General features: G+C 37.6%; 2 protein-coding genes across 7 annotated transcripts in view; both read right to left on the minus strand.

Annotated features, from left to right (window-relative positions):
• Positions 1 to 879: 879 nt before the first annotated feature.
• Positions 880 to 3,664, minus strand: LOC110996052 (integrator complex subunit 9). Its single transcript, XM_022263541.2, has 5 exons — positions 3,410 to 3,664; positions 3,151 to 3,342; positions 2,590 to 2,792; positions 1,655 to 2,523; positions 880 to 1,578 (listed from the first exon to the last, which is right to left on the minus strand). The coding sequence occupies exons 1-5, from the start codon at positions 3,416 to 3,418 to the stop codon at positions 923 to 925; spliced, it is 1,929 nt and encodes a 642-aa protein (XP_022119233.1). The 5' UTR covers positions 3,419 to 3,664; the 3' UTR covers positions 880 to 922.
• Positions 3,665 to 10,191: 6,527 nt separating this feature from the next.
• The window catches only part of LOC110996068 (zwei Ig domain protein zig-8), a 140,400-nt gene continuing 124,548 nt past the window's right edge, over positions 10,192 to 26,043 (minus strand). The window contains exons 4-8 of one of the 6 annotated variants that reach the window (XM_045632583.1): positions 25,348 to 25,558; positions 23,628 to 23,666; positions 12,983 to 13,110; positions 12,366 to 12,534; positions 10,192 to 11,731 (exon numbers count right to left, since the gene is read on the minus strand). In XM_045632583.1, coding sequence (XP_045488539.1) covers positions 11,607 to 11,731; positions 12,366 to 12,534; positions 12,983 to 13,110; positions 23,628 to 23,666; positions 25,348 to 25,558 — 672 coding nt within the window. In that variant the 3' untranslated portion in view covers positions 10,192 to 11,606. Of the gene's footprint in view, positions 11,732 to 12,365; positions 12,538 to 12,967; positions 13,111 to 23,627; positions 23,667 to 25,347; positions 25,559 to 26,043 lie in introns of all 6 variants that reach the window. The other 5 variants (XM_045632582.1, XM_045632581.1, XM_045632580.1 and 2 more) reach the window with 5 other exon arrangements.

Here is a 26,043-nt window from a genome sequence, read left to right on the forward strand (position 1 = left end):
CTTCACTCCGAGCCACCGCTTGCAACTCTATAAAGGCCAAATCCGGCCCCACATGGAGTACTGTTCTTGTTGTTGCGAATTGTACAGCTTCCTTGAGAGACGCCATTTCTTCGTTTAGCGGTGATATTTCAGACGACCCAATATCGCGCAAAATTGTAGTCATTTCTACAATAAGGATTGCTGGGTTCTATTAATGAATACTCTCTCATCCTGCGCCACGGGTGAGTTGCGACGTTCTTCATCATAACCAGTGTGTTTTGGGCCTGCGAATGGGTGACTCGTTATCAATTAATTAAATGATCTTCACAGTCCTAATGTACGTTTTAGTATACTTTATATTTAAGCAACTCGTAATAACGGCCGTTGATGTAAAATAACCAGAAAAAACTGTCAATCTGGGCTCTCAAATCACTTGCACATATTTGTTTTTGTAATTAGCTTTTTTTACTTCAAAATTTAATTAATTATGTTATGAGGACACGATCTGAACGTTGCAGACGGACGTTTGAAATTGATATGTATTAAGTGTCAGGAGTATCAGTAATGTATGTATGAGCAACTTGCACTAGAAAATTAATATATGTATTAATTGAATTCTTAGTGAGATATAAGAACCTAAGAACCCTACGGTGAGTCTAGCCTAACCCAATAGCTTTGCGATAATCCTACCACCTCCAACCTACCCGTTGCGCTCAGTATGCTGCCTTCGGTCTCTTGGTGCAATATTTATGTACTAGTATATATATTCATACATTACAGATACTAAATTAATCCTAACATTTAATATGTATAAATTTAAGCGCACACTTCACAGTCTACTGGCTGGCGAGCTGTACGATCTGTTTTTCTAAACTGCTGTACGAGTAAATTATAAAAATATACGGATTTGGTAAAGTTTTATTAAAAAAAGGACGACATCCGTCTAGACGTGCGGGAGGCAGGCGGCGAGGGCGCGCCGCAGCGCTTGGCGCACGTCCGGACGACCCTCGCAGAAGACGTGCGTGGTATGAGGCTCGACGTGAACGAGTGTATCGTGACGCGGCAGATGCACGATGCTGCCGCCCTCTCCTTCCGCGCCCGCCTCCACCCGCGCCGACCCGACGCCCTCGCGAGCCAGCGCCCGCACCAGCGCTTCCACGTCCGGGCTGCTCCAATGCAGAGGCGCCGCTCGTGCCGGCGCGGGCGGGGCCACCAGCTCGACTCGCGCGTCGCGCACTCTCAGCTCGGCCGCCAGCGGTGCAGCCCGCAGCCCACCCGAACCGCCGGCCACCTCGCGCGGCACGGCCCGGGCCGCCAGCGTGCCGCAGAGCGTCCCACGGGCGGCTCGCCTCCGGACCGTGGCGGCCTTGGCCGCGCCGCGCTTCACGACGACCGTCGGCACATCGGCGCCCACGTGCGGCCTGCCCGCTCCGCCACCCGCGGCGTACTGCTCGGGAAGCGCGAGCTCGCGCGGCCGCAGCTCGCGGACCAACTTGTTCGCCTGCGAGTAGTTGAGCGACGTGTCGATCGGGCAGTGGAACGCCTTCATGGCGAGCGGCTGGAACGGCGCCAGCGCCTCGACGTACGGAAAGTCAGGCTCTGTGGACAGAGAAGGGCGCGGTTCAGTCTGCGGGAAGGCCGGGTCCGGGGCGTGCGACGGGCGGGCGGGGTGTACCGGTGAAGATGACGGCGTGCGCCGGATTCGACGCCCACAGCTCGAGCAGGTGCACGGCAGCGCCGAAGCGCAAGCTGGGGTGACCGGCGAAGACGACGCAGGGCTGGCGGAAATCGGGGAGGTGATGGAGGGCCTTGGCGTGGCGCAGGCGGCCGGCGCGAGCGAGCGCCGCGTGAGGGAAGGGCTCCTCGGGCAGAGCCACGCGCGCCTGCTTACCGCCCGACACCCACTCGGCCAGGATGTTGCTGTAGGCTAGCGACGCGTCGGCCACCGGCGAGATCACGTAGAGCGGCACGCCGCCGAGTCCGGCGCCCTCGAGGTGCGCCGACAGGCACTCCAGCAGATCGTAGAGTACGCCGCTCGGGTACACGGGAAGCAGCACGGAGCCGCCGGCGCGAAGCGTGAGCGCGGCGTGCACGCACAGGTCTCCGAGCATGTGGTCCGGGTTGTGCGCGGGCGTCTGCGTGAGAGCCGCCAGCACGAGCAGATCTGCGCCGCGCAGCGCCGCCTGATTGATTGGGCGCGGATGCGTCGTGAGCGTACTCGAACCGCTCACGTACGCGACCTTCTCGTGCGCCGAGCGCAGCACCCAGTTGGCCGAGCCCAGGCAGAAGCCGGAGGACACGGCGGTCGCATCGAGCGCCCCGTACAGATCGACGCGCTCGTCGTAACCGACCACGCGCACGCGGGCCAATGAGCGCGCTAACGCCGCCGCAGAAAACAGTCGCCGCCAGGCGCGGGGTCGGACCGCCTGCGCCAGTGGCGGCGGCAGCAGGTGCACTAGCTCCTTCCAGCGCCGAGCCCCAGGTCCGCCCTCGCCCGTAGCACCGCCCTCGCTCAGCCACTCTGACAGCTCTTCTAAGTAAAACCTGCACAACAAAATATCTATAGGAATTTTGACCTGAGCTGAAGCCATGGATTAGTTTGAATGTCACCTTCCAATCTGTAGAGTGGGCTCAGTGGCATACACTTGTCCTTTGAATCCTGTCTCCTCAGTGATGAATGGCAGGGCCATCATGCATGTGTAGTTAGAGATTAGGATGACATCTAATTGAGAGAAATCCACCACCTTATCCAAAGGGGGGCAGAATTCTGGTACGCTGTCCACAAACACGCGTCCACAGCACTCCTTCAATTCCTATATTTTAAAAATTAGTTTTTGAATTATATTTTAATAAGTGTTTTTAAAATTAGGTTTCGAATTATATATTACTGTTTGAAGTATATTCTACCTGTTACAACTGTTCAGCGTAATGGGCAAAATCCCATAATGTGTAGATCTTAATAAATAAACTGGTATTATTTTTGCCTATATTTATAGCAGGAAACAGTCATAACTTATAGATAAGCCGTAGTGATCATCAAATAAATATTAATATATAAACTGCTGAAATTGTAAATGTTTTTTAGAATCTCCTTTTAAGACTGAAATTTTGTAACTTGTTCTAAATTATACCTACTTATAGTAATATTTTATAAGTGAAGAAAAGAATTACCCCTTCAAGTAAAGGATCATTTATATGTGGTGGAGTGTAAGTGGGAAGAGATGCCAGACGCGTGCTTGGCACCGGCGGCAGAGGTAGGAAGTTAAGTACCGAGTGCGCTGACAGCCCACAGTCCAACATTATTAGCAGCTCCTTGAAAGACAACACGAAACATGGTTTCGCTGCGTCGCTGCTTAAACAGTACTACGGAGATAAGGTATTTATTTTTATTAAATTCTGTTACATAAGCAAAAATTTGGAATGAACTTACCAATTTCATCTTTTAGTTTCTTATATAACCTATAAATATGGTGCTTTGCCTGTATTTTTTAAAAATTACATTAGGTTATAGACATTAAACATCAATGTATTTATTGATATTCTTTTGAACACTTTCACCACTTAAGCGTTCGATGACACTCATGATATTGCTTTAAGTATTTATTTTAAAAAATATACGCTACTCAAAACTGTTTATTTTGTTTCTAAATGTTGTAAACAGAAAGTGTACAGACTATCACACCACACGGCGCACAATCGACTTTGACGTATGTGCCACAGAGTATATTATATAATATAGATTCGACACTCAACATTGAAGCGCACTAGCGCTACCTCCAGGTAACTCCAGATCGTGGTTCTAATATTACAAGGTAAACCCAACGGTTAATGGTTGCAGCTCCTTACAAACATTGTGTAAAAAAAACTTGGCTATTAAATAGAGCAGCGGAGAGTTTATTGCCAGTTCTTCTCTTCCGCAGAACGCCCTTAATTTGAGAACTGGCAGTAAATGTAAAATAGGATCATTTAATGTATATTTCTTTTTTTTGACGTTCATAAGTGTACATTATGTTAGGTACCTACATATGAATAAATGATTTTTGATTTGATTTGTCATGAATCGCTAACGAACTATGTACATTTAATAAAAATCATTGTCACTCTAAAATCTATATGAGATATAAAAAAATAGTTCGGGAAAATGTTTTGTGCCTTTAAAGAAAAACACTTTTTTAACGGATTATAGATATGTATTATTATATTTAAACTTATAATTATTTGTACATAATTTTAAATTTAAACCGACGTTTCGCGTGCTTTAAATTTAAAATTATGTACAAATAATTATAAGTTTAAATATAATAATACATATCTATAATCCGTTAAAAAAGTGTTTTTCTTTAAATGTGTAAAAGTTATGTAAATAAAAGACAATACTTTTGTGCCTTTCCTTTTGAGTAGTCGTTTATTACCCGCTACCCGCTCTGCCTAGTTGACCTCGATGTCAGTAGAAGGCGAAATAAATTATTTCAAAATTCTTTCGTGGAAGGCAAAATCTATTATCATTTCAAGCTGAGTTTTGCCGGTCAACTGTTTCTCGCTCAACACTTACGCAGTGGCAGGTGGGCATAATATATTATTTAGAATTTCTAATTATGTTCCTTAGTGACTGCTTTTAGAATCTGAAATGTATTCATATAAAATGTAAGTTACTATCATTTTAATTTATTATTATAAGCAATATACTTAAACCGTAAACGTATACCGTTTACGGTTTAACGTAAGGTAAATATCTAATATAATATATGTACCCAGTTGTACGACATTTTTAATTAAAAGTGGTATGTCAAATTGTATCCATAGACCAGATCAACACACTCGCTAAGAAATATTGAAAAAGCGTCAGAAAGGCAATGAGAGAGTTATTTTGTTGTTTTTGTTATAGTTATTTGATTTATTCTCTATAATATGGCTTCGTAGAAACTACTCGAGGTGGTTTTAGTGGGTACCTACTCACCCAATCCTTGAAAAGCAGACATTTTGGTGTGGGTTCAACCCAATCCCAGATGGTCACACTCTTGCAAGTTTCCATGGCAGGTAATGTGCAAAAGCACCTAAGATATAAAAAACAAAAGCATTCGATAGGTAGTTTAAAAGTCTAGGTAGTTTTAAGTATCGGGTCCTGCCCGTTAGACCCCTGTTACCCCCTGGCTTATCCGATGTTGAATGATACCGCTGCATCTGGACTCTCAGATTGCCTGGAGGCGCGCGAGTGTATTGCCGTCGTTTAAGGAATTAGTACGCTTTTTAGTTTAACGATCCTAAGTAGATTAGGTTCGAATATACTTCATACTTACTTACTTACTTACGTACAGTAAGTACGATCTAATGAGAACCAATTTCAATTAAATAAAAAAAACATAGATATTTAAGTATTGTCTTTTATTAACATAACTTTTACACATTTAATAAAACACTTTTTTACGGATTATAGTTATGTATTATTGTATTTAAACTCCAAATAATCCAAATAATTATAAGTTTAAATACAATAATACATAACTATAATCCGTAAAAAAGTGTTTTATTAAATAGATATTTAAGTTAAAATAATTGTATTAAGATTGTAATTTATTTTATTAATGTAAATCAAAGAATAAAACAGACTCAAATTGGGAAATTCGTCGTCATGGAAATTTAACGCATAATAGGACAGCAGATATTACTTGCAAGATACCATATGTAATTACGCATTAGACATATTTAAAAGTCAGTTATTAATATTCAAAACGTCGAGTTATGTAAATAATTACTATACGTACATTCACGTTTATATCCGTTATAGTATTATTTACATACTTATAAAAGTTATAATATTTTCCATGATTAAAGTAAAATTCTTTTTGGTACTGAAACAAAACTCGAGCTGCAAATATGGCTAAACCTCTTTGTCAAGTACGCATTTGGTCAATTAATCTGAAATTTATCAGAAACCTAACAAACAATTATGTTTAGGAACTTTGAATATTTATTTTAATATTCATGAGGGTCAGAACATGACGCAGAGGTCCGATTAGGTGACGTCCACCATTCGAAGGTGAAGTACGAGCCAGTTCACACGTGCAGCCATGGCGAAACTTTTCACGCGGCAGCAGGTAAGCGAGCTCGACAGCAAGAAAAACGCGGCAATCATCATTGATAACGTAGTGTATGATGTTAGCGGCTTCCTGGAAGACCACCCTGGAGGGCCCGAAGTGTTACTGAACAACGCCGGCCGCGACGCCTCTCGCTGCTTTCACGAGGTTGGCCATAGTGAGGACGCCCGTGCCTGGCGGGAGCGCTTCCGCATCGGTGAGATAGCACCCGAAGATCGTTGGGAGGTTGTCACGCCACCTCCGGCGCTTGATGTTGCCGCTACGAAGCTCACCTGGAGCGGAGCGTTGGACGTCCTAGCGCCGCCGATGCTGTTCGCAGCCGTAGCTGTTCTCGGTTATATTTATTTATTTTAACTCGTTCCTGGGAAATTATTTTGGGATACTGTCGATATGGGACCTTGGTGAAAAATTAAGTTTCTCTCCGAAAACACTACTGTGTGAACTACGTGATACAAGTATAATAAAACTGTACGTGATTTCAATATATGTAGCTGTTTTCACGAGCAAACAAAGAAATGAAATGTGAATTCAAATCCGTTTTAACAAAATATTCTAACATTTTACCATAGCTACAAATTTTTTGTCAATATCTTGTTTTAATTTGGGTCGGTTTTGATACAACTTTGTATTGATAGAGTTATGGTTTCACTGTAATGTAGTATTTATTATGTTGTAAATAAACTTTAATTAAATCGCTGAGTTATATTTGTTTATTGGATGTTCGGCGCTGAAGGCTAACTAGTGCAGTAGGACATTCACGTGACGAGGCAAGTTTGCGTTCTTTGATTGCTCAAGACTTACAAATACCTACGTAATACTTTTAATGTTGCGTATAAATTATTAATTTACTTGGCAGTTTAACCTTTTTGTTTTCGAACGAAATATTAATTAATATAAAAAAAATTAAGCTGTGAAGGACCACCAGGTCCTAAATACATGTTGTACCAGTTATGTTATTATGCACGCTGCCGAGTTGTTCAAGGTCATTTAGTTTAGACATATTATTCTTTATGAGGTCAAAATACATATGGTTAACTTATCGCTTAATCGGCAGGTAAAATATGACACTGTAATATATATATAACTTTTTAAAAAATAATTTTAATGTATATTTTAATTTAAGATATCGATGTCTTAGCCTTTATTCAAGGTCACCGTTAGGACAATCTTTACCTTCGAGATATTCTTGAGTCTCCTATTTGGTATAGGTAAAAATGGAAGTTACTTTACCCATTGCTATTCAGTTTTACCAGGCACAAACACTAAGGCGCTAAGCACAGACTCAAACAAATGGCTAAAAATGTCTAAGGTGCGGTAATTAAAACTACTTCAGAAAGATCTGACATTGCTTGTGGTGGCCTCCATGCGTCGTATACGTAAACGGGTGCTTTATGTGGGTGACTGGATGGATTACTTCAACGATTTCACCTTAATACTATGTAAGATCGTGCTCCTATTTTACTCTGCTCACTAACAATTTTTATTTTTTCAGTATATGATTGATACATTTGGTTGGTCACGAAGTTAAATTAATGAAATATATTTGTTCAGAAGAATTGATATTAGTAACCTACATAAATAATAATAGAACGTTTTCCTACGTAATACGTGGCACTGTGCAAATATTATCTTCTCAATTGGCAAAGATAGTAAATTATTGAAATTGGATAGTAATATGAACGATAAACAATCAAAACATCATGATTTTACGAAACACTTTTATTACAAAAGTTTCTAAGTTAATTTAAATTTGATGATGATACTAAGCAGCCGAGATAAGTAACGTCCAAAGATGTTATTAGTCCACGCAAACATTCAATCGTCATTTTGTTATTGAAGTTCGGGCGTGATGACTGGGTTTTTATTTAACGATCCATAACGTGCGAGACTAAGACGAATAAACTTCGTCAATAATCTTATTGTCTCTGTCACACTCAACCTCAAATAATGAAATGTTCTTCACTTGAAAATCAAATTTAACTGATATGCGTAACTTGCTTTTTCAATATATTAAAGTATGCGGCATATCGCTCGCTATAAATTATCATAAAAATATAAACACAAATCACTTCGCACAATACTATCTAGGCGTAGGCGTAGGTTAGGTTCTGTAGCTCGTGCCACACAAGTCCATTCTAGAACAGCAGGTAGTAAAGCAGCGTGGCGATAACGCCCAGAGCTACGGGCAAACGCCAGGCAGCGGAGCCGGAGTCAGTCGAGAGCGTTGTTGGCGGGTCGGATTCGCTCCAGGAGCGCTGTGGACGCTCTGGCTCGATGCGATCGGCGGCTACCACCTCTCCTATACAGTACTTCACCATTAGCTCTTTGGCGTCGAGACTGTGACCAACGTCGTGGAACATTTCGCTGGCTTCCTGTCCTGCTACCTGCAAAAACACTTCGTGGCCACCCGGATGATCATCCTGGAACTTAGTCAGGTCGTACACGCGGTTGTCGATGATTATCAGTAAGTCACTTTTGTTATTCCTCCGAGACACTTCATTTCGCGTAAACTGTTTTTCCGAGCTCATATCTGCTCACATACAGTTCTCGGTGGCTGAATATCGCTGACGTGCGTTAGTGCCGGGCGTGTGTGCCTCACTGAGTGAGACGCGCGGATACGTTAAGTACTGAGGTCGAGGCTCGCGTCCTCGACTCACAATTGAACACATCATACGCAGATAACAGGCTGATACGAATATCGCATCTGTACTTTGTATTGTAAAAATTTCTATTAGATACGTGACGGTAGATAGTATAAAGGTGAGTTAGAAGAAAAAAGCTTTTTTTATAGAATTTAATTTGTTTATTCAAAATATCAACGACGCTATGATAATCACGGCGTACAATAATTGTTGATACCATTTCTATATTCATTTGTTCTTAGCTTCAAATTAGGCTTCAGTTTCGACGACTACCTCTTCATCAGCGCAAAATTTGATGTGGAAACAAAGCCCAATACATGGAATGTTGACATCATTTTCATTGATTTGTGATTCGGTGTTTTTGGTAGATTGTCCGCTCGCGCCGCAGCCACTTGAATTGAGCTGTTGCATTTCCAAAATATTCAACAGGATCTTGGATATCTTAAGCGTATATGCTTTACTTTTTTGACGTTTTCGTCGGCAGCCTTTTTGGGACATCCACTGCGTGCAGCGTCCTTGGTGGTGGATTTTCCTAGTGAAGAGTCTGTATAATTTTACTAAGCCAAGCCTTGGCTTCCAAAATATTTTTTTCATGGCCAAAAATGTCCAAAAAAATCGATAAAAAGAAATTTCTTGTTTCTTTTTATTGTCAGACAAATGTTTCTTCACACTATATCTATTCTACTAACAGTAAGACAGTTGCCAAATTCATACACGTGTCCTTTTAAGTTTTATTTAAAAATCGAATTCATGAAATATATGCTGAGAAAAAATTTTTTTAACGGATTGAAGTTATGTATTATTGTATACTTATAATTATTTAAACATCCAATAACAGCGTGCGTGATGACGGTGAACGAAAACCGAAACGTCGGATTAATTTAAAATTATGTTTAAATAATTCAACCCGTTAAAAAAGTGTTTTCTTTAAATGTGTAAAAGTTATGTTAATAAAAGACAATACTATGAATATATGCCATGATAATAGCGCCATCTATGTCTTGGCTAAAACCGACTATGAGAGTGAAATGAACTATATTCTATAAAACGAACAAATTTAATAACTTAACTTAAATGGAAAGCAATGTGTTGAAGTTAAAAGCAAAATATTTAGGTTAAAGCTGAAATAAGACAATTTAATTATTAAATATTTTATTTGAAAACAAACTTATATGATTTATGTATACATATTGTTTACACAATCTTTTTATAGAACATAATGTTTAAAAGTGTCTACTTAAATCGAATTTATTGTAAAACTTTGACTATTTTGTAGTTATATTTACATGTACTCTATACAGACGTCAACGCAACAAACATTTACAATGTATCGTCTGTTTTCTAATATCGTATTGTTATGTGCTGTGGGCGCTTCGCCAGTTGCCACGGCCTCTTACAGACCTTTTAAACAATCCTTAAGGACGTTGGGTGTAACATGAGAAATTTTACTATTTCTCTGTCACCACATATTTTTATTATTAAGTTGTTATCTATGAAATGTGACTTAAGTTTGATAGACTACCAATATATTTCTAGCTCATCAAACTTTGATTAGTTAGAACAATTGGATAGACCCGTTATAATAAATATGTTGACGTCACAAGAAGTTCCGAAGTAACCAGTATTTCCTAAATCTTTTGTTAAATATTAAAATAATTAGCTATATTTATAGTGAAAAATAAAGATACTGTAATTAGGAATTTATCACAAAAATCTTTAAAATTCGCTAGATTGAAGCGATTACCAAATTAATTAACGTCTCACAAATATTTCAATTCCTTGAACACGAAAAAATTCAACATAAAAAAAAACAATTTCATCATCATGATATGATTTGCAGACTTTATTATTTACATCAGAAAACAAAATAATAGATAAATTACAATGAAACAGGCATGGCCTATTGAATTATTATTTAGTAAATGTTCCAAACAAGTACTCAAACCTCTCTAGTAGATTACAATATAAACATATCGCGATACTTGTGAAATAGTTAATTTACACGGTCAACAAAAGATAACAATGAAACTGACAATAAGTGCATTATTATAAACGCTTTTGAATATGTTCCTCTATCTATATCTTTCGTACAATTTATTACTTAAGGTACTTCGAGCGAAGTTTCTTTTGCTAATGTGGCGCGGCAAAGAAACATAACACATACTTTTCTTTAAATTGACGAATATCCATGAGTATACAATATTTATTAATTAATTTGGAAAACCTCAATCGCTACAATACAGCCTTTTAAGACTTTAAACAAGATAAATCATAATAATGTCATTTTTACATTGACAAATGTAGATTTAATTTGATCCTATGACTGGTCGTCGTATCCAGGAGCCTAAAGTAGTTATAACATTCCCTGATAAAAATAATATTTAAAGTAAGATTATACACAGTCAATAGTTTAACTCGGAACAAAATTCGATCGCTTTCATTCGACTCGACAGTCACAAATAGTTGATTACTTTTATCAGGGGATAGCAGAATAGCATAGAAATAGCATAGGAGTTGTTAGACCCACCGTCTACTGCGACACACGCTGTTAATCTGCCCTTACCGTACCGTTCGTACATAGGTACTCTATTTACAACGGCTAATTTGAGCGAAAATTTACAAAAATCTACTAGTGAGACGTTCCATTTCACTTACTTTATAACAATTATGTAACGATTCTCTGAGTTTTAATTACACATTTATCCTTTATTCTTAAGTTATTTAATTAAGATATAAGAATTTCTGTACAAGAGAAGCCGGCACCGATTCGTCAATCGCTTTCATGACCACGGCGACGTCGACTAACGCCGCCGCGGTGAATATGAATCCAGAGGACTTATATTCCACTCATAAAAAAACCTTAGTTTAGACGCATGTAATTGGGCGGCGATCAGCTCGCGAGTAGAGCGGAGCGCAGACGCGCATGAAGTAGCGAGGCGCCGAGCAGCAGCGCGATAGCCCGCGAGCTGTCCGACAGACCCGCCGATCCCGTCTGCATCGCCGCCGGCCGTTCGCCTGTCCACACACGCATATCAAACACGACAAACTTAGTACAGGAATCTTAGTCAAATAAGGCCAAGTATCTCGGAACGAGAGACAGTCAGCTGTGAACTTGTATAAACTAAATAATATATGTCATTTTAGTTCCCCTCAAACTTGTCTCAAAAGTAACTTATGGTAAAAGTATGCGGAATTACAGATATTCCAAGGTCAAAGGTAAAAATACGATTTTTTACACATATATATTTTGCTATGGGTTTTATGCTATTTGTATTCATAATAAATGATAGATTAAAATAAATAGATACTGAATAATTAAAAAGATATAGTTATTGTAAAATACTTAATGAAAAATGGGGACTACAAGTTGACCGCGAATTATATTCTGAATACACAATTAATTGTGTATCCAGAATAGAGATTCGAGATATCCAAAAATGTGTCTCAGTATTAGTCGCGGTCACGCAGACAAGTTTAGACAAGTTTAGGGTACCAAAATAAGGGCTAATACAAGATTATAGCTGGCTATATCCTTCCGAGCTGAAACCCTTAAGAGTCCGAGAGTAACTGTTAATGAATGAGTTTTTGTTCTTTAACTTTTAGAAGAGGTTTGTATTAGTGTAAACATAGTCAAAATCCCGTCTCTCACCATTGAGCACGTGCACTCGCACGGAGGCTAGGTCGGCGTTAGAGGGTGCGCAGGAGTAGCGGCCGGAGTCGGTGGGCGCGGCGTCCTGCACGAGCAGATACGACGTGGTGGCCGCGCCCTTCTCCGTCACCACCGACACGCCGCCGCGCGCCGAGTCGTACGAGATCACCTGCTTCACACCCACGCCACCTTCACTACTCTGCTTTACATTTGCGCTTTGGACTCACAATAATTCACTTTTAAATATGAGAATACTATATTCTCGTGAGAGAATTATTATTTTAAACAGACTTGGAAACACTGTTTACATCATTTCAATTAGATATGTAATAGTTTACCTACACGTGTCGAGCCATCGTCACTCACCGTATCGTTGACGAAGGAGCAACTCATAGAAGTGGGCTGCCGCTAATGGCCCGTGTTGATTAGATTTTGTTGTCTAGTCGTATATTACTTTTGAAGGGTTTTATGTTAGCGAATTTTCAGACTGCATGTATCGCTATAGATACATTATATGGAGCATTGTATAATTGAGAAATTCTTACAAAAACATTATTAAGGTTTAAGCTATATATAACAAAGTAGTAGAAGTGAATAATTACTTTTCGGCCGCTCACCTCGTCCTCGTGGTACCAGAACACGTAGGCGGGGGGCTCGGGGCTGAACTGGATGAGGCAGGTCAGATTGATGGTGGATCCCATATCCACATGAAGGTCGGGGCCACCCAGGATACGCGCCGAGGGCACTGAAATACCCATCACGCCCAGTTTAACATTCAAACAAATATTAAAATGTTTTTTATATTACAAAAATATTGTAAAAATTATTTTTTATTTTTCGGATTTCATTCGGTTCGATTACTAGAGGATGATGAGGTACCATTGCCGTTCCAAAAACAACTCAATGCACTTTACCAGTTTTTCTGAACCATCTCCAATACTTGGAGTGCTTTAGCTCCAGATGGTGTTGGTTTTCTACAATTTTCTTTTCTTCTTACTTTTAAATGCCGCATGTTTTCAAACTAATAATTAACGGTCGTTGTAAAAAAAAATCAATTACACAAATCATGTATAAACACGTTCTCTATCTTTGTAATCTGTTATGTCACGATGACAATTTTAAAATGATTACGAAGATATGCTGAATCACTGTGACTAACATTTTAGTACAAACAGTTTAAATATATTATGTTATTATAGTTTTGCCATTTTTACAAAATAGTATAATAAAAAATCACCCGATTTGTGTGTGGACACATTCCAAGTAGGAATCTGTAAATATTTCACACTACATTTATATTATATTTAACACGGAATACTCATAGCAAATCATGATATAAGAATCGTTACGACGGAGGTTTTAGGTCGATTCAAAGTTGTGTGAGTAGTGTCCACTAGAGGATTATTAATAATGTTCCAAAAAAGGATCTCGATAAGTCGAAATAACATATTAAATTTAATTATTAATAATTAGATAAACATATTAAGTGTAAAAAGTGAAAGTCACCATTACATACAAATAGCTGATTCATTATGATTGGTAGAAATTAAAAAAAACTGGAACATTGCAACAAACATCATGAACGTGGACATGAGGATCTTTCAGCATGTAAGTATGTCCAGTTATCAAAATTAACCGGAAATGGTTATATCGTTGAGGACCCAGTAGAACTGCAAGAGGTTCCGGTTGTGATGTACTCATACAACTGGAGTAAGTCAAACTCGTACGGGGCTATTGAAAATGCATTATCTACTATAAACTGAAGAATGCGTGGAAGACTCAGTTTCGTGCAGTCAGCTATCCTACGATGAACAAACTTGTACCTCTTTTGCTGGAATATGTTGTTAAATTATGACAGTTTCTTGTAAATTTAGCGGCAAAGACAAATCTTACGCAAGGCGGTCTTAATTATTTGCATAAATCACTACAACCACATAACTAACAAACAAGGCTAATACTTTTATGAAATGACACTAGATCTCTTATAGCTTAATCTACCATAGTCATTTATCTACATGTTAAAAACACTTTTTATAATACATTATACCAATAGGCCAATAAATCATAGTAATTGGTTTGTAATTGGTATGTTTTAGAGACATGTGAGTAAATGGAATCTTAGAGTTTTTTTTATTTTCTTCCCTGGAAGCTAGCCCAAAGAAACTGAGATTTTGCTACCGAGCAGCTGCAACTAACACGCCTGCGATTTAATCAATGGGCCAACGCTGCATCTGAGTGCTCCACTCGCGATTGTTTGAGACCGCTTTTGAGCTTGACTTCTTGCTACTCTGACTGCGATGACTGCTATTAGTTCCTCACAGCGCCAAGCTTTTGTCTCTCATTCAGATTTCAAGGGTAATAGAGTTTACCATTTGTAACAGGCGTGAACACAATGATTTGTCTTTATGAGCTCCTACTTGCCTTTATAATCAAATCAAATTTAGGTGACTCTAAAGTATATTGATATTTATGTACTCATAATATAATAAATCGTATAAATACGTATAGTTATATATACCTTTTATAGGTAAAAATAAGGTAGGTACAAATCTCTGTTAATGCTCACATACATTTGTCATAAGTGATGAGTAATTAAGGCCGGCAGCTTCAGAGAGATTCATTATTCAAACCTTCAAATTCTGAGCTTATAATAATACTTTTGTCGTAATCAAAATATCACTAACGCCCGAACCTGATAATTAATCCACAATCTCGGATTGAAAAACAATCTAGGATCAGGCCATGACAGCCGGTCGATCTCCTATCTGCATCCCAATAACCAGACCCTACGAAGACAACCCATTTTTGGCGACATACGGATTGAATGCAATGTCTTCGCTTTTTACACTCATATTTGATAATCCATATAAACAAAATTAAGTAAATAAAACCGTACTATACAATATTGTTTATATTGAAATATACATGTCTATGTTTAATAATCAAAATAAATATATGCTATAATGATGACAAGATATTTTTTTCATCAATAACACACAAATCAATCATATAATTATCAGATTAAAGGAAAATTTCTGATTAAAATATTTTTTTTTGTATATTCTAGATTAAAAATATAAATGTAATTTTAACTTACCTAACCTAACACTAGGCAAAACATCGCATTTATAGTTTTTGTAAAGCGAAGTCGTAAGAAAAGGAAAAAAGGAAGAAATACGAGTATAGCCTACATACATATCGTGCTGTTTTCATAAAAGAATTATTTCCGCGGCAACTCACCGGCTACTTGCTAATTGTGATGAATATCTTCTCATTCACTAATTAGAACTTTCTTTATGGTTCAATAGAAAATCATAATATTTCTATATTCTATATTTTCTAATAATAGTAATATAGAAAAAATATTACACTTTCTTAGTTTCTTGTTCCAATGATGTTTAACTGCAAGTCGTTTTTTTTAATCTTTTGAAAAAGAATTACGTATCTGTTACAAGAGGTAGGCTAATAGTGGGCTTATAGAATTTTAATGTTATAATATGAGAATCGTAAGATTTCTCATTTAAATTAAAAAAAATCACAATTGCTCGCGACTTACAAACGAATTGCGTGTCACGTGTACCCGTTTGGGGCCGGGTTACAAATATTACGATTGTGTTTTTGGACAAAGTTTGGTTCTAGTTGTTCCAGTTTCGTTGTGTTAAATGATTTCTAAATTATGGTACTCAACAAATGATTTCTAAGGGCAAATGTTAAGATATATCTAAATTTCTTTTATTATAATTATATATTAGTAAAGTTTGACAATAAATGAACGTTTACAGAATACTAGGACGTGGGACATTACAATAAAGAAAGCTTCTAGAATACTTGATTTTGTCCTAAGAAGTACCGAAGATCAGAACAAAAATTATAATATTCAATATTTGTGGGCCGAGCGTTGGAAAGCTTTGTTTGATAAAAAATATTAAGTTGCTGCTCAAAATGTATAAAATTTACAAAAAGTGTGATTAAAGTCGAGATAGGTAAAAACTTCAACTTAAAAGACGTCAAGTTATTAGGAATATCATATCAATCTGCCAAGAAAGATCCTTTTGTCGTGTCTCCTCAATTTGAAAGCGCTCTCCATCGTACGTCAGACAGCCTCAGTACGCTTGGCGTTGGCAGTTCGAAAGATGTACAATTCCCCAAGTACAAGTCAATGTACAAGTCACCTGGAAGAAAAAGCCAAACTGGCTTCCAAAAAGCTGGGTGTTTTGGATAGGGCTAAGCAGTATTTCACTGAAGCACAACGTATGCACAAGGCTCAAGGACGGCCTCATATGGAATACCGCTCACATCCCTGGGCTGGTGCTCCCAAATACCAGCTTCTTCCTTTGGCTAAATTTAGTGAAGGACTTGTCGAATTGCTAATATCCAGTGTCTTACGGATCAGCTTGATTCTCTCCCTCTGCGCAGAGACATAATAGCGTCTCTTTGCGTTTTCTATAAAGTGGACTACGGTGAGTGTTCTGAAGAATTGTTTGGGATTCTATGCGATGATCCCTCCTGCCTCGTTTCAGCATTGTAAGAACCGTATGAATTTTACCAACATCACCTTGGTGGCTGGAAATCTTCCACAGTTCGTTTCACAAGGCATTTTCTTTTGGTAATTAGCGAACTGAGGAATCGAATACCGGTGAGGGTCTTCCCTGAGAGATACGCCCTCAAACTAATCAAAATTCGAGCGCACTCCCTTAAAGGCCGGCAACGCACCCACTAAAAATGGGTGTCTATGGGCTGCGATGACTGCCCTTTTTGGGCGCCCCGCAGGCTCGTTAGCCTCCTAATATATAAAAAATAGCAATCTTTCAAATTTATTATTAATTAAATATTGTTTAAAAAAGACTTGCATTTTTGATGATTTTGCCGACAATCCCGTGACAACCCTAGCTTTTCAAGACAGACCAAAGCTAAAGGGTTCAATTCAATAAAAATTCAAGCACAAAGAAATGAAAATGGATGCAATTTACTGATACACGGTTGTGTGTCAGACAAAACGCATTTTATGCGTCAATTGGAATACTAAATATTTATCTTAAGTAACATTCGCTATATATTAATATATACCTTGCTGTACCAAGAAATATACAATGGTAGTTTGCTTTAATATGAAAGCGAAGGGTGAACCTCTTAAAGGATTACATTACCATAATTTCTTCCCCAGTAATTTTGCACACTCGCCCCTATTTACGTAAGAATTATTTTAATACGGTAAAAAGAACTTCTACACCATGTTATAATTATATATGTACTTCAAATACTTTAATTTATTAAATTATATATTATTTAAAGAAAGATAAAAGTTCGTTATTTACAATGTAAAAGTTTATAATAACGAGCCTTAAATCCAGTCGTAATCTCCTTATAATCCATGTTTACTCGAGTAAAAGAAGAAAATGACACTTTACTGCCTTGGCAGTGTTATAATTTGGTTCCAGGTTGAGAATCAAGGGGGAAGGGGTGTGGTGCGCCCGACGTTAACGTTCGCGCGAGATTTACTCAAGCGACAAGCTGCCATCGCATTATACTAACTGGCATCTACCGCGCCCTGACCTGTTTGTATATATTTATTATCTATCGGTACGAGATGAGACTGTTTTTTTTAAAGTTCCTGCGTGAAGCAACCTTGTGCATCTTAAATCAAGTAACAAAGGTAGGTAAATTATGCAATTAAGTTTAAATGTTTTTGTTGCATACTTAATAAGAATGCACAATGTACATACAATTTCAAAGAAAGGAAATACGTCGAAAGGCTTAACTTCAACTTCGCAATTCAGCTACTTGCCGGTCGCAATGGACAGTAATGAGACATTCGGAACTTCCCTAAGGTAGTAATGATGGAATGAATATGGACTTCTACAGCCTTATGGCCGGGTTCGTAGCAAAAATGGGAAGCTTAGCACATCTCATAAATTGGTACGAAATACATTAACACGAGAGTTCAAATATTCAGTATAAATATAGTTGTCATTTAAATGTATTATACAGTATCATCATAAACTAAAAGCGTTGGCGCTCATTCGGATCCTACTCTGAGATGCTAAGTTTGTATGTAAACTAGGAGGTGGGAATCTCTAAGGCGAGCTACTTAATAAGTTGGGAGCAGGCTTAAAGCTTTGCCAAATGTAGGAGACTAGGTGATATCTTTGGTAGTATTCCGACGTTTGCCTGACACTACAGCGTGTAAAGAAACTAAGCGTTAACTAAGAAGCGAACATTTCACTAAAAGCGAAATCAAAAATCGTATCATAAGTTCAGTAGTGCCGAGAACAACTCACCAAGGAGATAGCTTTTTTTTATGCGATTATTAACAATAGGTAAGCGAGTGGTCAGTCTACGAAAGAATTTAGGTGATAAGGGTTATAACGAAACATTTATTTATATATAGGAACGTTAAGTCTGCATAAGATTGCATCTATATCAATATTTTTCTCTAAAAAAATACACATTTTCAGAATTAGAAAACAATAATCTCTATGTAAATCACGTTCCAGACAAACAACCGTAAAAGGAAACTCTAAATTAAAACGCTGTGTAAGCGCTGCATGAAGTTCTACGACAATTGTTCCGACGCCTCCCCGCTCCCCTCCCCGCTCCCCGCTCCCCTCCCTGCTCTGCCCATGCCCGAGAGAGATTGAAATCGAACAAGTATTTATTCAGTGTACATTCCATTTACAGACGACGGAATTTCTTTACAAGCAATTTAATTAATTTATTTGTTTAATTATTAGTAATCTTACAGCTAAGATAATAAATAACATGAAACAAAACCATTAGAAAATACAGAAACCCAAAACAGATTACATTAATAGACAAAAATATATAAAAAACTGAAATTTAACATTAGATAACAACAAATAACACTTAATACTTCGAATTACTGCTTAAACAAAATCATAGTCCTTCCGCCTCTTTAAATATTTACTTACACCTTCTTTGGTTAGGTGGAAAATATCAATAGCCTCATAATTGGTGTCATAGTGAGATATAACCCGATACATTAGCTTGAAATTATAATATTATATCGAAAATTATCGCCCAATATCGATACTTAACACTTTCAGTAAAGTCTTTGAAAAAATAAATTATAAAGCCATCTATAATATAATATAAGTAATTCACTTCCAGATGAAGAGCATGGTTTTATCAATAAACGTTCGACGATAACCAACTTAACCGTGTTCACGAACTACCTACTACAAAGTATGAATGGTGGTGCACAGGTTGATCTGATTTACACAGACTTTGAGAAAGCGTTCGATCCACTCTGGATCACGTCATCTTATTACATAAGTAAGTAAGAAATCGTAGACAGACGGCTGCGGTTGGCAGTGCTAGAAGTGACTTTGTTGATATAAGTTCTGGGTTCCTCAAGGATATACTCGGGTCCCCCTGTTATACAATGCATATCTTTATGACATAAATAGCAGCATTAAAGATTCTAATTACCTTATGTTCGCAGATGATAAAAAGATATACTTAAAAATTAACAAAGAAGATGACTGTCACAAAATCCAGGCTGACTTGAGTAACTTTTACTATGTATTATAGAGAAAATCGAATATCGGTTAATACTTCAAAATGTATGATGATAACATGCACCAGAAAAAAACGAAATTAACATTAGTTATAATATAAATAACAAATCCGTAAAAGAAGTAGATTATGTTTGTGATTTAGGTATAAAACTAGATTATAAAATGACGCATAATAACCATATTAACACAATGGTTGACAAAGCTAATAGGCTTAAAGGCAGCTTTGCTTTATAAGACGTGTCAGTGAACATTTTCATGATGTTGACTGTATGAAAGTGCTTAAGTATTCTATATACGTAAGAAGTATTCTCGAATATGGCTGCTCGGTTTGGTCACCTAGTTACTGTGCACACAAAGTAAAAATAGAAAAGATCCAAAAACACTTTATAAAATTTATTTCATATGCCATATACAATAAGTTTAATATCTTATAGGTAGACGCGTGTGCAAATTTTAAAATTAATAATTTAGAATCTCGACGAAAACAATATGATTTATTGCTACTACATGACATCATCTCAAATAAAATTAATTGCAGCTTCCTTCTAGAAAAGTCGCCCTTCCTTTCTGCCTACTAGACTCGTAATCGTGCTTTGTTTCATGTTTTCTCACATCAACACTAACTATGAAAAATAACTCAGTTTTGTATCGCGCAGCCCGGACATACAACCATAATTTAAGCCTTGACTTGTTTAGGCTATCGCGGAATGTGGTTAAAAAGCGTATTAAGAATATCCATAGCGCAAATCACCAGCATCATAAGCACACAGCTATATTTTCAGTATATTTGTTTGTAGTTATATATAATTTATATTGGCTGTAGGATTATGAAATAAATAAATTAGTGAATTAACTATTCTTCACGCTTACTCACATATCAATGTAACGTGTTGACATCTCGAAGAAGTGTTTTTAAAGATATGCCTAAAGAATGCTATTAATAGTATGTCGTTAATATGATTTTAAGAAGGTTTTTTAAGGCTGTTAACAAGTTCACGGAAGGGGAGTGCAGGTTGTAAAACGTGCTCGAGGACGAGGTCGTCGTGTTGTGAGCACATTAAACACGAGTCCGCTCTGCATTGTTCCCGCCAGAGCTTTTAGCGTTTAAAAACTTTCGCAAATGTAATTCAAGCGAAAAATAGCGGTTTCGCGATGCAATCACCACGTTATTTTAAATTTCGTTTAAACGATGTTTCTCGACACAATGAGAGCCGAGTTAAAATACGGCTTATGATTGTTGAAGCCGGCTAAATCTCATTCGCTTGTTTGTCGAGCACTCGTCCGCTGAAGCGATCAAAAATAACGGCGAGCGAGTGCGGCGCCGAGCGCTATTGTAGCACTCAATGAGTGAAATGAAAAGGCTGCATAAACGCACCACTCGCTCTACCGCATTTGTGTTTCATTCGGTTAATACGAGAGCGATCAACGCCACTCAACACTTACAGTGCGGCACCGTGCTTTCTTTTCATACCTAGATTATCATTTGAAAATACTCGTCAGCCGCTTCGCAGACTAAATAACTTATATTTTTAATGAAAATCTTTGTCAACACTAATTACACCTTAGTATAAAGTATTTTATTTTTAGCTGTACTCAGCGTCGTAGCAGTAGTAGTCGCCGGCAGTATAAGCGGAGCGAGGACCACTCGACTCGCCTGCGAGACAATGCTCATTCAGGCCACTGAGCTGAAAACTGAAGAGAATAAGTAAAACTTCGTTACTTCTTCCTCGCTCACCCCAAGATATTTTTCACGCAGTCGCTGACCTTATGTGTATCCTGCCTTCATAATAATATTATTAGTTCAACACACACAGTAAGTGGCAAACAAATATATATTATATCATACGAATTACCATAATTTAGTAGTATCCATGTATGCATAGTAGCGAGTGAAGTCTTTTTTAGAATCGAAGCATTGTAAAAATGCGGGAATTCTTTTTGTCTGTATAATGTTTGAGTGAACTGCAGACTCCTATGAATAATTCAACTACCGAGCATCTAGTCCGTTTCTTTACATGGAAACTGGCAACAGCTCATGTCAGTGCAACAGCTAAGCGAGTGATAGACTCTTCGCGCTCGGATGGGAATCTGAAAGATACATGGCAGATACTACGCTCTGAAGATTCCGCAATAATTTCTAGAACTCGCTTCTGACGATCGAGGACCGTCTTACTTCTGGTTTTCATGTTATCAACAAAATGATTAGAATTGTAATATAATATAACAAGGTGGTGCGATTAGTCTGTCACTCAATTAGCCGGCATTGAACGATATTGTTCGCGATCGCCTATGAAAAATGTATGTACCTGAGTTCGCGTTATTTAACACACATGAATTGTAATATTTACACAATACATTGTGATAATGACTTATGTTAAAAATAACTTGAGTAAAATATGTTCTTGATAAATATGCTAGTGCATATTATAATATTACATCGTATTTATAGTACTTTTAAAAACGAAATAATAGTTTTAGGAATTATAATAAGCAGGGCGTTTCATTAAAAACAATAATATTAAACGTGAAAAGAAACAATGAGTGCAAAACCTTTTTCGCTCTGGGCCTCAGATTTCAGACTATTTCCTTCTTCCACAAAATAATACTCATTAATTGAGCGCTATTAAAGCTAAATGAAATGGCGTAACTCTGAGTTTTTAAGTAGGAATCACGATTGTAAAGGTAAGACAGCCTTAGTGAGCAAACATCGATAGTAATATACCTTGTGCATGAAATTAAAGGGTTTCCCGTTGAGCCTTATAGAAATAATAATATTATCAGCACATAGTCCCAAAAATTAGGACCCCTACACGTAGTGAAATATTTTTTACCTCTTGTTGTCAATTGCTGTGCAATTGTATCAGGCGCATTTGTGGTTTAAATAATAAATTTCTTTCCTGACGTTGATTTTTGATCAATTTTTTTTCAAAAACAAGTATAGATATACAATAAATATAACAAAAGACAACTGGGTACGGTAATGAGGACGGTATGAAATCTCTGTGATCTAATCCTGGTTTATGTAAATGTGTCTCAGAAATAAATGTTAAATACCTCTTAAGGCATCAACGATTGGTGGCTATCTGTTACGACTTGTCTTTAATGTTTGTGTATTTGCTTGTTCATTTTTGATTGGATGTTTAATAAGTCATTATGGTGTTGTTTGTAAATCAGTACAGTTGTGCATTAAACTTGAAAATTCGACTGTACACCAATATAATTTCTAATGTGAAGAAGACCGATTCTACTTATCTATGAAAAGGATTAAGAAACAGGATTTCTAGTTCTGTGACCAAGAAAACGGGTTTCTGTGCTAGTGGTACTCGCAAATTATGTATCAAAGTATCAATATTGTGCACATGTTTTATATTTTAAGGTAGACCTGATCCGTCAATTGCTATAGATATAATATTTGTTTTTGCAACGTAATAATGACGTAATATAATATTATCGCTTTTCCCTTATATTGAATCATTCAATACTAAAATTAGTTAAGCTCGCAGCAAATTTTAAGTATAAACTTATTTGTGATGGCCTGAATACCACCGCAACTCATTGCAGACGAGCTAATTTCAGAACTTGTATGAAATTTTCCCATAAATTCATTTAAATTATTAATAAACACCATGCCTATTTACTTTGCGAGCAGTTGCAACGTATTTCAAAACTGTTAGTAACTGATTGCACACTCGGTAGTAGCACAATAACACACAAACACACACACCTGCGTCTGAGAACATCAGTTGGTAGATCTCGTCACAATCTGTGAAAAGCATTTTGTATGAAATTTAACATTTAAATAACTAGCCCTACATAATCTGAAAGGATTGAAGAGCTTTTCGTTATCTATAATTAAACGTAAATAGTGCGGTAATTCGTTGCAGGAATCCCTATCGTGCGTCGTACCGGAATTTCATTTTGTTACACATTCTAACATGACACGTGTCGCGTGAAGGGGTTCGAGGCTACCGCTATACCGATTAACGCCATACTTATCTACAAGTAAAAGAAATGATCAGAATGACTGTTATGTAAGGTGAATAAAAGATAGTAGTAGTGTAATGAATTCTGTCACGCCTCTCAAAAAGAGAGACAACAATAGACGTTATTAGACGCCTTTATCGGATTTACAACAAATAGGTGTTTTAGGCGCGATCCGGCCGATTAATTCCGATCACGCTGCTCCCCAATAAATATGTTAAACCGATCTGTGACAATGGCTACTTTACCCCTCCGCCCCTCTTACCCTCCACGCCCTAACCCATAAGCAATAACAAATCCTTGAGACAGCTTTGATCATAACATATATTTCATTTAAACTGATAGACTGACATGATATATCGCAGTCAGTCTTCGCATGAAACCTCTGAATCCATAGAATTTCATTTCAAGTGTCATTTACAGGACGTTTTTGAAGTGAAACTTCTTTAGGCGCAGGTAAAACGTCACGAAAATGTGCAGCGTTTCTGTCGAAGAAAAGGGAGAGAGCGATTGAGACCGATTGAGAGAGAGTGAGAAAGGGAGATCTAGAAAAAAATACACGCTATTGATTTATTTGTTTCGTAGTTGCATATTAGAGCTTTAGATGGAAATTCTGTCGCATAACGTCTTGTGCATATTATTCATTTGCACGTATAAAGTGTGTAAACAGTGTGAATAGTAGTAGTTGTAGATATACAAATACATGGCACTCCATGTATTTGTACTGGTACATAATCATCTATTGGGGCTTTTACCTTAGTAATAATAAAACAAATAAGTTTTATTTTTGACATGTGCACTTTGTACGAGCGCACTTTTTGATTTATCATTGGTTATTTGTATGTTTTTGGATGTTGGATCCTCTAAAGTATATCACATATATTAATTATAGCGTAGTGGTAGTGAGTCAGGAGCGCAGGGAAGGAGAAAGGGAGGGTGAGGCACGCGCGCCGCACATTCATTTCCTCACGATATCCCAATAGTTTACGTGCCTATATCTCCAACCTAACCCCTCAGCTCAATGCTCACATATTTTAAGTTATCCTGGGCATTCCTTTGTTGTTCATATTGCTGGAAAATATTATGATAGAATAATACGACACATAATATACTTGCGTCTATTATCTTATTGAACATATGTATATAAAATGAACTTTATTGTGTCAAACTATCTTTGATATAGAATCTAAAGAGAAAAAAAAAGTTATTGTCTCTAGTCTAGTCTAGTAAATAAAAGTAAATCGTGAAGTTAAATATAGTACTATATCACCGGTTTTGCGAATACAGAGATAATAAAATCTACCTAATCATAAAATGAAGACACTAACAATAATAATAATGTATTGGATATGTTATATAAGTTTTTGTGCTTTATTGAAAGCTATTCAAGTTTGAGAACCATAAGTTCTGTAAATCTTCCGTGTAGGTTATGCCTAGGGTTTAAAATGAAAAATAAAACTTACCAACGACATGTAATGTGACGAAGAAAGAGCGTACTGGCTGCGTGGAGACCTGGCACTCGTAAACGCCGGCATCGCGTTGCTGTGCCCACTTGATCTGCAGCGTCCAGTCGTCGGTGTGCGGCGAGTGCGACGCCTGGAATCGCTGGTCTGATGTGTACGTATAACCGCCCACTGTCAAGATGTGTAGATCGCGGTGCCGAATCCATGACACCTGGAATGAACGACCCACATTCTCTTAATCTGTACAACTTTAAATAAAGTACTCGAAATAATGCATAAACTATTTAGTTTCTACGACACTTTCAGGTTTAGTAAAAAGACTTTTGCACTTATATATTCTACAGAGATTTCAGTAAAAATGAGATGTGTTTTTATTAATGGCGTCAACACTGGTCTGACAACTGGTGATCGTAAAATCATGTCAGTTACACAACCTTGTAAATAGGTCAAATCATCTAATGACTTTTAAGTTTACCAATTTGTGATGGAACTACAGTGAATCTTGTGTGTTTCTCATCCATTACGGGTGATTTATGATCGAGAGGGATAAATGCATTACGTGCATTCCCCATGTATTGGGTCCATCAATTATACAGCTTGTAATTTACAAACTTTATTACCAAAACCGGTTTAAAAATAAAGTAATAATTAACTCTTTAATACTAATAATGTCGTAAAAAAAAGTATTTATCAAAC

This window comes from Pieris rapae, chromosome 20 (assembly GCF_905147795.1).
Source record: "Pieris rapae chromosome 20, ilPieRapa1.1, whole genome shotgun sequence".
Lineage (NCBI taxonomy): Eukaryota > Metazoa > Arthropoda > Insecta > Lepidoptera > Pieridae > Pieris > Pieris rapae.